Source organism: Candoia aspera, chromosome 2 (genome assembly GCF_035149785.1).
Source record: "Candoia aspera isolate rCanAsp1 chromosome 2, rCanAsp1.hap2, whole genome shotgun sequence".
Classification (NCBI taxonomy): Eukaryota; Metazoa; Chordata; class Lepidosauria; order Squamata; family Boidae; genus Candoia; species Candoia aspera.
The window spans coordinates 57698391-57710969 of NC_086154.1; the positions used below are offsets into that span (position 1 = coordinate 57698391).

The window sequence follows — 12579 nt, forward strand, 5'->3', positions numbered from 1 at the left end:
GTTTTTGCTTTTGTTTTTAATTTGGAGTGTTTGCAGCACATTTGTAAGAGACCTCTTCTATTTTCTAATGAAAAACTCCCACAATGTGCCATATGCTTGAATGTATTCATATTTATTTAATTTCATTTTTGTTAGATTTGAAATGTTATTGTTAAATATACACGACAGTATTTCCTCCTCTGGACATCAGGACAGTAAAGCCAAGCAACACAACTGGCCATTTTTAATAAGAAAGGAAAGTTTAATCTTAACCAAAATTTATTTCAAGCATCATTAGCTATACAATTTATTCTAATAAAATAAGGTATGTTTCACTTTAAAAACATTCACACACAAAATGCCTTCATCAGCTCGGGGGAGAATCAGTTAGATTTACTTTGAGCAATTTTTTGTTGATTCTCAAGACACTCCTTCAGCTTGTCTTCTGTTAAAGTTAATCTTTGTTCTAGAATGGAAACGGTCTGCAAAATGAGAAAGGTAATGATAGAAAAGTACTATAGGATTAGCATAAGACAACAAGCTATGTAACTACTTAGAACAAAATTGAATTCAGTGAGACTTACAGCTGGGTAAATAAGTATAACTTTAGACTATGCTGTACATCTTATTTAAGGATATATGTGCTGTTTTTCTAAGAAAGGAATGCAACAGAATAAAATAATAAAAGCAATAAACTCACACAAATATCTGGCAAAAATCATATTTAAGCATTGGCAAAAACACAGCATTAGAGAAAAAAACATGTTTCACCATACTGCATATCTGATTTGCTGGCTGTTCCATTTAAATAATGGTAAATTAATATCCAAAGTAGAAAAGTATAAAATTAATGAAATAATTCATTACTACTAATCTTATCCTTTGGGAAAAGCTAACACGAAAAGAAAATACAGTCTAAATTCCACATTAAGGCCCATCAAGCAGAAAGGATAGAGAATTGTCATCGTTTTTCCAACTCTGCTTCTCCTATTAATTCATCCAACTGCCTCAGGAAGAACAAACTTGCTCTTTTATATATTTCTTTCACCTCTCCAGCATAAATATTGTCTCCAGTATCCAAATCATTAAAGCCAATCCCAATCTAAAAGGCATCTCTGATGAAAAAAGAGAGGTGATGCTCTGCCAAACATTGGGGAAGACCCTTCCAGAAACTTAGTGGACTTCCCTTGCAATTCAGGAACTTCCTTAAAGCAGGAGAAGAATGGGGACTGATGGAAATATTATTCTGAGCTATACTTTATTCATCCCCACAGGTATGAATGATAGCAACTGACTTACATTGAAGAAAGTAGTGACACACATTCAAGGTCACCAAGGTGGTAGCAGTAATTTGCATGTCAGCAATACAGTGTCTGACATGAGAGAAGTTTTTGTTTGCTCTCAGAGAAAAAAGGGAACCAGAAACAACTCAATTCCATTTTAAAGGCATAGCCAAGATTCTGTTTTTCTGAACCTGGAGAATGATGAGAAGATGATAGGGACTAGCTTTTGCAAGCATCTTTTTGGGGAGGGGGTACCTTCCAGTCAGTTTTTCACTCCTGGTGACTCCCTGTGGACTTGTCCCTGCGGTCTTCCTGGCAAGATTTAAGAAGATTTCAGAAGGCTGCTTCCTAGGGCTGAGAGGGAGTGACTGGCCCAAGGCCACCCAGCTGGCTTTGTGCCTAAGGCAGGACTAGAACTCCCAGTTTCTAGCCGGATGCCTTAACCACTACCCCAAACTGGCTCACTTTGCAAGGGTCTAGCACATATTAAAGCCAGGTACCATATACAGGAAAGCTAAAAACTATCACTTCTCAATAGATACCAAATTATTACACTCTAGCAACTTAAAGCATCTGCTAGACTATCTAACTGTCACAGGGCCAAAATAAAAATGGGAATAGGCTTCCTATCACTTCAGTGTTGACTGACTGATGCTATAAAGATGCTGTAAATCCCTAGTGGGAAAATGGCCCATGTATGGCTTAGGAAAATACCATACAGCAAGATTTCTAAACTTTTATTATTAGGAATCAAGCAATCTGGTGGCAATGGTTTCCTTAGTTTCCTTAATCTCCTTTAAGCCTTATGACTGAAAAAAACCACATATTTAAAGTGATTGTGACTATATACTTCAGATAGGTTAGAAAGCAGAGGGAACATAAGCAGATGCTCCTTCAGTGTAGTGTGGTATATGTTTAGATCCCTCTGCTGTTCGTTCTATGGTACTAGCCAAAGAAGTGCTTATGGTACAATACAGTTCTTGCTTGAAACTTCTTCTGCTATTCTTCTGGAATCTGTCACCATGGAGGAGCAGCATCCCAAAAACCCTTACCCAACCCAAAATACCTTGAAGATTAAGGCCATGGTGCAGTAATGAAACAATGTTTTCAATTCAAAACACATTTTTATAGCTACTAAGCATGGATTCCTGTAGGCTGTATTTTTTAAATATTACAGATAATAAACACAAAGTAATGTACTTTTGCATACAGAAATAAAAGGACTATATAAAAAGATAAAAATTTAAATTCGCTTAATAAATAAATAAATAAATTTCTCCGTTACACTTACTATTTTTACAACTTTTTTTCCAAGCGTGGCATTACATATGTTCAGTAATAACCAAAAGCCTCCTGCACCACACCCAATCACACCCAGAGCAAGCAGATCATCATCCCTAATGTCACTGCCATGGCTGAGGTAAAGGTTGATCTAGGATTTCCATATTGTAACTCCTGGTCTTAATGTACTAACTCCTGTGAGTTCCCAATACAGACCCATTTTCCTCCTTTTACACTACAGCATCTTGTTCCAAGCCATCCCCAAATAGCCATGGCCATATGCCCCATGCCAGTCTTACTGAATTTCCAAAGCAAAATTCTTCTATGAAACTTTCTCTAAACTCATCTTCAGGCTGACGTTTCTAAGCTTAAGAATCATGAATGCAGCCTCAGTGCTTCACTGAGATTTTTAAGACCTAGGCCTGACCTCATTCTTGAGATTGGGAGCCACCGTCTTTTTGCAATAGTTCTTTCCCCTTTAGCTGAAATCCTATTGTGGAAGGTATCATACCATTCCAGCCTCATTATTTCTACTAATTATCATTTGGCAGATTGAAGTTACTTCACAGAATAAAAAGAGATTCCACTGTCCTTCAACGTATACAGCTTTCTATCTTAGCAATGTTACCTTTGGGGGGGTGCAGTACCACCCATCCTAATGAGACAATCCAGAATGCTTCAGCAAATCTAAATTAAATTAAAAACATTTACATCCCATCCTTCTGCCTCTGTATGAGGCATTCAAGACAGCTTGCAACAGAATAAAAATGTATGTATATATGTCCCAAAGAACTCCCCTGCTTCCTTAATATCACACTAAAGTAGTTGTAGTGGGATTAAATAAGGACACGTCTCAGAACCTAATATGTTCAATGTTTTAGCAACTTCTAAAAATTAGTTATTGTTCTAAATGCTACTTTGCTAAAGACTTATTCTTTAAGCACCCTAAAGAACTGGGTTTCATTTGTGGATGGGGGGGGAGTCCCAGAATTCTCTTTCACCACACCTTCAAAATTGCAGGTTTTCCCACTTATCTAGGCAGGAAGTTTAATAAAAAGTTTGTTTAAACCTTTAAAAAACTTTAAATATCTGACAACCCACAAACCTACATTTAAAAACAACAACAACATATAATCTTGGCTCTGGCCACTGACATGTTGTGGCTCGATATACTTTATATCATCCCTCTACTCAGTGAGATCCTTGAGGCTAGAAAACACACGAAAGTATGGCCTCTGCCTAGCCAAGCAGTCTATTTACTCCTGACCTTATTCATTTTGGCTCATGAATTACATTAAATAACAATAAATTACATTTACTGTAGGGGAAGTTCTTTAAATAAGCCATTCATTATACTGGAGAAGACTGGTAGGACCCTAGCAAAAGAGGTGTCTTAGAGATTGCCTACGACTGAGGCAGCACATAGCACTGAATTTATCTGAAAAGAAGGTGAGCCTAAATTTAAGATATTCCCCCAAGAGAAAAGTAGATGGAAAAAAAGAACGAGAAATACAAAAATCATGTACAATGCTGAGCTGCTCCACCTTTTCAACCTAAGGCTGCCAATATCCACTAAAACCAGTAATAGATATTCCACTTGCCTTTTAAATGTGTACATGTGAACACTTTCATATGTGTATGCATATATGTATGAATTAGCTCTGTGCCAATAAAGAAAATGGCAAAGAAATGGGAAGCCTGCTCATCTCCTCCTTTAAACGTGTGCAAAAACTTTTCCGATCATACAGTGCAACTTCAAAGGAAAGTCACCTCACAACTTTCAAATGGGGTCACATTACATACAAATCCACCGCCCTTATAGTGTCCATATAGGGAAAATACTAAAGGCTGTCATTTGGGAGCCACTGTGGCATGTTGGTTAAGGTTTTTGCATAAGAAAGGGGAGAATCAGGCCCAAATCCAACCCATGGACACAGAGCAGCTTTGGACCAGTCACTATCTCTAAGCCAAGCCTACCTCATCTGTTGTGGGAAAAATTGGAGAAAAGAATGACATATATGCCTCCTTAAGAAAAGATGAAATACAAATGAAAGTTAAAATGTCAAGCATTTTGCCATGAGCATATATGGCAGGAAGTTGCTAGCCATGTATTATGTGCACAAGCTAATTCTTCAACATTAGCAACTTACAGGCAAAGAACTAAAATATGCTGTGAATCAGAAAATTCTGCTTTGCCTTCCATTACTAAGAGCAAGGCAAGTATAAAAACTTTTTCTCTTTAAGACTTCACCTTAAGATGGAGCTACCCAGAAGTTTCTTCATCATATTCTCAACACCAATTCTTCTTTATCAGCATGATTCCATTGTTATAAAACTATTTATAATACTATAAAAGTTCATCGAAATGCCTCAAAGCCTTTTCTACCTGAGTGAGAACGTCCAACTGTCCCACAATGTGCTGGAGAGTGCTGGTAAGCCCAACCTCATCCATCTGTTCTTGCTGCCTTTGGATTGATTCTGCACTTCCAGCTTCCTGAGTTTTTTGTTTAACTGGAAAGTCTCCAAAATCCATCTCCAGGTGCTGGAGGATGAAGAGACACAGTGAAGATAATGAAACAAGAGACATGTTACTCTCATGAAATATGCATTTAAAGTTGGCACAAACACATGCACACAGAGAAGCACAGGACAGATATTAAGAGAAAAACCAGAGTTGTGCCAACATAGCCTTCAATCCCCATGGTTGGGGAATGGTGATCTAAATGAGGAAGCTGTTTTTGACTAAAGATCCTCTCTTTCAAGAAGCAGCTAAATTGCCACTTCTTGTTGCTGGAGGAAGATGGTGGCAGCTGCTACTTTCAACCATGTCTGGGACCTCCAGGAATTGAAACAGCAAAAAAGAAACCTGGAGCAAAGTCAATAGGGAAGCCAGCAGGAAGCTGCTAGTCCCAGGTGGCTTGCAAGCAGGCCGGCAGGCAAGTAAATGACTGCTGTGGCACAAGTGCAGTGTGGGTGCTCCAGAGGGTGCTCAAGTGGCTGCTGCAGCCCAGCACGAGGGCAGCCAGGTGTGGGGGTTGGTGCTGCAGAGTGTGGGAGGGTGCACGGGAAAGTGGCAGGAGTGGGAGCAGCTTACTGGGGTGGTTTGCAACCTTCCCTGATGGCTTCTCCATTGACTTTGCTTGTGGGAAGCCAGGAGGGAAGGCTGCAAATCATGATCACGTGACCATGGGATGCTGCAACCGTCATAATTGTTGTCGTCAATTATGACAGTTGTCAAGTGCCTGGATCATGATCACATGACTGTGAGGGTGCTGGGACAGCCAGAACTTCAAGGACTGGTCGTAAGGACCACTCGTTCAGTGCCATCGTAACTTTGGTCACTGAATGAGTGGTCATTAACTGAGGATAACCTGTATACAAATATGATAAATACATCTGTCAGCTTTGGGGTGAGCTTTCATCCATGTTCTACTGATACACAGCTATATATCTCCATCCTTGGTCGGATAGGAGATTTAGTAAATGGAGGAGATTCCACGTGGGTTTATTTTTCATTTTGTGCATACCTCCAGAGGGGAACTAATGAAAAAGAGAGAGAGAGAGCAATTATAAACAGTATTAAGTTAAATTTAGTTTTGTCCTGGCCCTGACCACTTTTGGCAGTCCAAAGAATATATGTGGCTCTCATCTCATAAAAGTAATTCCTTTTCTTGTTAAAATATTGTGCTGTAAATATTTTTACAGTATTTTATAAAAGTTTGTAATTATGTTATAAACAAACAATAAACAAATATCTAAGATTCTTGATAACTATAGTTACTGAAATTCTAATACCCACCAATCTGCAGACAAACTCAGCTCTTCAAGCATTCAGATGTCCTTTATGCATGCAATTATTTTCAGAGTGTACCAATTATGACTTCCTCTAATTTGTTACGTGAGCCCTATGATAAAGGGCTCTTGTGAAGGGTTTGTGGCTTGCCTCTGTTGTGAATAGAAACATTATGTCAGTCTAAAAAACATTCAGTTTGGCTTACCTTTTCTTCTCTGTTAATTCCAGATTTTTGTTGCTCACTGCTGGCAGTGTCCATTGGTTTCTACAATCAAATATTTGATAAGGAACTGTGTTATTCTACATTACTTGCAATTTCACCATAAGCATCCAGATATTCAATCTGCTATCCCCAAATCTCAAGTCCTATATCACCCCTTACTTTAACAAATGTCCCATCAATTAAAGAATATCATCTGATGGGACTGCCTTTTCTGTTGTTGTGCCTGCCCTGTGGAACATCATCCCCACCACCACCGAGGTCAGACTGGCTCTGACCCTATTGGCCTTTTCCAAGGCCCTGAAGACATCACTGTGTTCCCAAGCATGGGGGTCAAAGTGTCAGTTAGAACTCGTAAAATGGTTGTGTTGATGGTTGTCCGGCTGCAGGCTATTTATTTTGTCTTCTTGCTGGTTTTGTTATTAGTCTCCCAGAGTCACTTTGATGAGATGGGCAACCATGTAATTCCTGGCTGGCTTTTTTCTCTATTCCCAGTGCAGCCTTCACGATGAGCTATTACTTGTTTGTTTTAATGCAAGAGTCCGGGTTTTCAGTAACCCATGCTGGACTCCCATTGTCTCCTCTGGTTTTCTTCAAACCAAAGCCTCTCCAAATTTATACTTTGATTATTTCAGTCAAAGAAGTTGATGCCTTCACACCTTCAGTCAAGGAAATGTTCACACTTGCCTAACAATGAAGTGGCTGCTTGGCCATAAAATTATTCTCCAGATGCACTTTCTGAGCTTCACAGTCAATACCAAAAAATCTAAGTAGGGACTATTTGGAAGGGAAACTATATAATTATACTGGGGAAGAGATGTCATTTATTTTAGTTCATTGTTCCAGTGCAAAATTTATTCAGCACAATGGAACAGAACTATTTAATACTAATAGGTGATGGAATTAAAGAACAGAAGAATATTTACAGTAAATGGAAAGATAGACAAGTGAGTGTTAGTTCAGTTATCAGCAACAAAGAATCCACATTACCTAATTGTTTATAATCTCTACTAAAATATTGGAATTGAAACAACTGTGAGGTAGGAAGGAGAAAAAAGTAGCCTTTGTTCGAAAATTCTATTATATGTCCATCACAGAACATTCTAGTTAACTAAGTTGGCCAAGCCAGACAAAACAATCTATCTACAAATAATCTTAAAGACATCAGTGCATTGAGGACTGAAGGAGATGTTCTTCACAGAAGCATAAATTCAACAATAACCTTAAAAACAGTTACTAAGCATTTTATCCAAAGTTTCTGAATATTAAAGTATTTCACATATTTTCTTTACTATAATCTTTACACTTCAGCAAAGGATCGTTACCTTGTCGTGGTGCTGGAGCTTGAGCACCTCAATGATGCCATGAGCTAAACCGTGAAGGGCCACCCAAGACGGGAAGGTCATGACAGAGAGGTCAGACTAAATGCGATCCCTGGAGAAGGTAATGGCAACCCACCCCAGTATTCTTGCCGTGAAAACTAAATGGATCAGTACAACCAGAGATATGTCGGTATACCATCGGAAGGTGAGACCCCCAGGTCGGAAGATGGTCAAAATGCTACTGGGGAGGAACAGAGGATGATCTCAACTAGCCCCAGACGTGATGACGCAGCTAGCTCAAAGCCGAAAGGACGGCTAGCGGCCGACGGTGCTGGTGGTGAACGGCGAATCCGATGTTCTAAGGATCAACACACCATTGGAACCTGGAGTGTAAGATCTATGAGCCAGGGCAAATTCGATGTGGTTATTGGTGAGATGTCAAGATTAAAGATAGACATTCTGGGCGTCAGTGAACTGAAATGGACTGGAATGGGCCACTTCACATCAAATGACCACCAGATCTACTACTGTGGACAAGAGGACCACAGAAGAAATGGAGTAGCCTTCATAATTAATAGTAAAGTGGCTAAAGCAGTGCTTGGATACAACCCAAAAAACGACAGAATGATCTCAATTCGAATTCAGGGCAAGCCATCTAACATCACAGTGATCCAAATATACGCCCCAACCACAAATGCTGAAGAAGCTGAAGTAGAGCAGTTCTATGAGGATCTGCAGCATCTACTGGACAACACACCTAAAAGAGATGTTATTTTCATCACAGGAGACTGGAATGCTAAGGTGGGCAGTCAAATGACACCTCGAATTACAGGTAAGTATGGCCTGGGAGAACAAAATGAAGCAGGACATAGGCTGATAGAATTTTGCCAAGACAATTCACTCTGCATAACAAACACTCTCTTCCAACAATCTGAGACGGCTTTATACATGGACTTCACCAGATGGACAACACCGAAATCAGATTGATTACATCCTTTGCAGCAAAAGGTGGCGGACATCTGTACAGTCGGTAAAAACAAGGCCTGGAGCTGACTGTAGTTCAGATCATGAACTTCTTCTTGCACAATTTAGGATCAGACTAAAGAGATTAGGGAAGACCCACAGATCAGCTAGATATGAGCTCACTAATATTCCTAAGGAATATGCAGTGGAGGTGAAGAATAGATTTAAGGGACTGGACTTAGTAGATAGGGTCCCGGAAGAACTCTGGACATAAGTTGGCAGCATTGTTCAGGAGGCGGCAACAAAATACATCCCAAAGAAAGAGAAAACCAAGAAGGCAAAATGGCTGTCTGCTGAGACACTAGAAGTAGCCCAAGAAAGAAGGAAAGCAAAAGGCAACAGTGATAGGGGGAGATATGCCCAATTAAATGCAAAATTCCAGAGGTTAGCCAGAAGAGATAAGGAATTATTTTTAAACAAGCAATGCGCGGAAGTGGAAGAAGACAATAGAATAGGAAGGACAAGAGACCTCTTCCAGAAAATTAGAAACATTGGAGGTAAATTCCAAGCAAAAATGGGTATGATCAAAAACAAAGATGGCAAGGACCTAACAGAAGAAGAAGAGATCAAGAAAAGGTGGCAAGAATATACAGAAGACCTGTATAGGAAGGATAACAATATCGGGGATAGCTTTGACGGTGTGGTCAGTGAGCTAGAGCCAGACATCCTGAAGAGTGAGGTTGAGTGGGCCTTAAGAAGCATTGCTAATAACAAGGCAACAGGAGACGACGGCATCCCAGCTGAACTGTTCAAAATCTTGCAAGATGATGCTGTCAAGGTAATGCATGCTATATGCCAGCAAATTTGGAAAACACAAGAATGGCCATCAGACTGGAAAAAATCAACTTATATCCCCATACCAAAAAAAGGAAACACTAAGGAATGTTCAAACTATCGAACAGTGGCACTCATTTCACATGCCAGTAAGGTAATGCTCAAGATCCTGCAAGGTAGACTTCAGCAGTTCATGGAGCGAGAATTGCCAGATGTACAAGCTGGGTTTAGAAAAGGCAGAGGAACTAGAGACCAAATTGCCAATATCCGCTGGATAATGGAAAAAGCCAGGGAGTTTCAGAAAAACATCTATTTCTGTTTTATTGACTATTCTAAAGCCTTTGACTGTGTGGACCATAACAAATTGTGGCAAGTTCTTAGTGGTATGGGGATACCAAGTCATCTTGTCTGCCTCCTGAAGAATCTGTATAACGACCAAGTAGCAACAGTAAGAACAGATCACGGAACAACAGACTGGTTTACGATTGGGAAAGGAGTACGGCAGGGCTGTATACTCTCACCCTACCTATTCAACTTGTATGCAGAACACATCATGCGACAAGCTGGCCTTGAGGAATCCAAGGCTGGAGTTAAAATCTCTGGAAGAAACATTAACAATCTCAGATATGCAGATGATACCACTTTGATGGCTGAAAGCGAAGAGGAACTGAGGAGCCTTATGATGAAGGTGAAAGAAGAAAGTGCAAAAGCTGCCTTGCAGCTAAACCTCAAAAAAACCAAGATTATGGCAACCAGCTTGATTGATAACTGGCAAATAGAGGGAGAAAATGTAGAAGCAGTGAAAGACTTTGTATTCCTAGGTGCGAAGATTACTGCAGATGCTGACTGCAGTCAGGAAATCAGAAGACGCTTAATCCTTGGAAGAAGAGCAATGACCAATCTCGATAAAATAGTTAAGAGCAGAGACATCACACTGACAACAAAGGCCCGCATAGTTAAAGCAATGGTGTTCCCCGTAGTAACATATGGCTGTGAAAGCTGGACCATAAGGAAGGCTGAGCGAAGGAAGATCGATACTTTTGAACTGTGGTGTTGGAGGAAAATTCTGAGAGTGCCTTGGACTGCAAGAAGATCAAACCAGTCCATCCTCCAGGAAATAAAGCCAGACTGCTCACTTGAGGGAATGATATTAAAGGCCAAACTGAAATACTTTGGCCACATAATGAGAAGACAGGACACCCTGGAGAAGATGCTGATGCTCGGGAGAGTGGAGGGCAAAAGGAAGAGGGGCCGACCAAGGGCAAGGTGGATGGATGATATTCTAGAGGTGATGGACTCGTCCCTGAGGGAGCTGGGGGTGTTGACGACCGACAGGAAGCTCTGGCGTGGGCTGGTCCATGAAGTCACGAAGAGTCGGAAGCGACTAAACGAATAAACAACAACAACAATAATCTTTACAAGAAGTCTATAAAATCTATCTGATAGGCATTAAATCAATTCACTGTAGTATCAAGATCTGACAAAGGATTACTAGTTCACAGTTCAATTTTTTTTCCAGTATCTTATACCAATTTCCTTAACCTATTACTGAAAAACTTGCTGGTCATCTAGCTTTTTCTTAAACAGCTACAAGAATCTTTGTTATTGAACTCTGGACAGATGTCTTTTTAAGGCAAATTTGAAACGTAAGGAAGAACATCCTAGCCTCCCTAAGAGCAAATTATATTTCTAGCGTTCAAAAAACGTGCCAGGGCCAGGACCGGCTTAAGAGAATCAGAAAGGATATAATATTTATGGAGATCGTATACAATTAAAATTATATCTCTTGTCTAATGTACCAAATATCCTGGTTGGGAAAAATCAAGCGAAAGTAGCATTAGAATTTCACTTAAGTCAAATTAGTGCTCACAGCTTATGCCCAGTTAGGTTGTAATAAAAATCTTTATTTTCTGCCTTTACTGGTTGTTTTAGCTGAGTAAAATATATTTTCGCTGTAGCTGCACAGAGTGTAAGACTGACATCCAGTGGAAGCACTATTTTGCTAAAATAAAGCAAATACTATGCAGAATATTAGACAAAGTAAAGCGGAGGCACGAGATTTCTATAAAACCATTTGATTCAAAAGTAAAGGATGGGTCTATTATAGGAATACATAACTGGAAAATAATTTTGTGAGATAAATGTTCCACAATCCTCTAATTCAGGAATACACAACTGAAGCGTCTTAGATGCTACTGGCTCCCAAATGTCTTGAGACTTGCCACAGTCCCTCCAAACACTGTCCTCTAATTATAATTTTTTATGTGACAGAGTGGGAAAATTATTAAATACATTGGAAGGAATTATTAATTGTACTTTATTTAATGAAATTTCAACTTACATTAAATTCAATCACATTTAGCTTTTGCCCATCTACGTCTTGGCCCTGCTATTTCTTTCATTTTAGAGGATGGCACATAGCATGCAGATTCATCCATTCCTACAGCAGCAACCCGTACCATCCTCAAACCCACCCATGGAGCAGATTTTCAGGAGTCATACTCAAGAAGCCTGGACCATAAGGAAGGCTGAGCGAAGGAAGATAGATGCTTTGGAACTGTGGTTTTTGGAGGAAAATTCTGGGAGTGCCTTGGACTGCAAGAAGATCAAACCAGTCCATACTCCAGGAAATAAAGCCAGACTGCTCACTTGAGGGAATGATATTAAAGGCAAAACTGAAATACTTTGGCCACATGAGAAGACAGACACCCAGGATGCTGGGGAGAGTGGAGGCCAAAAGGAAGAGGGGCCGACCAAGGGCAAGTGGATGGATGATATTCTAGAGGTGACGGACCCGTCCCTGGGGGAGCTGGGGGTGTTGACAACCGACAGGAAGCTCTGGCGTGGGCTGGTCCATGAAGTCACAAAGAGTCGGAAGCAACTGAACGAATAAACAACAACGCT

General features: G+C 40.1%; 1 protein-coding gene across 1 annotated transcript in view; it reads right to left on the bottom strand.

Moving 5' to 3' along the window:
- Window positions 1-218: 218 nt before the first annotated feature.
- Window positions 219-12579, bottom strand: part of POC1A (POC1 centriolar protein A) — a 37990-nt gene continuing 25629 nt past the window's right edge. Inside the window, exons 10-12 of the mRNA XM_063291907.1 lie at window positions 6542-6601; window positions 4930-5085; window positions 219-461 (exon numbers count right to left, since the gene is read on the bottom strand). Coding sequence (XP_063147977.1) covers window positions 363-461; window positions 4930-5085; window positions 6542-6601 — 315 coding nt within the window. The 3' untranslated portion in view covers window positions 219-362. The remainder of the gene's footprint in view (window positions 462-4929; window positions 5086-6541; window positions 6602-12579) is intronic.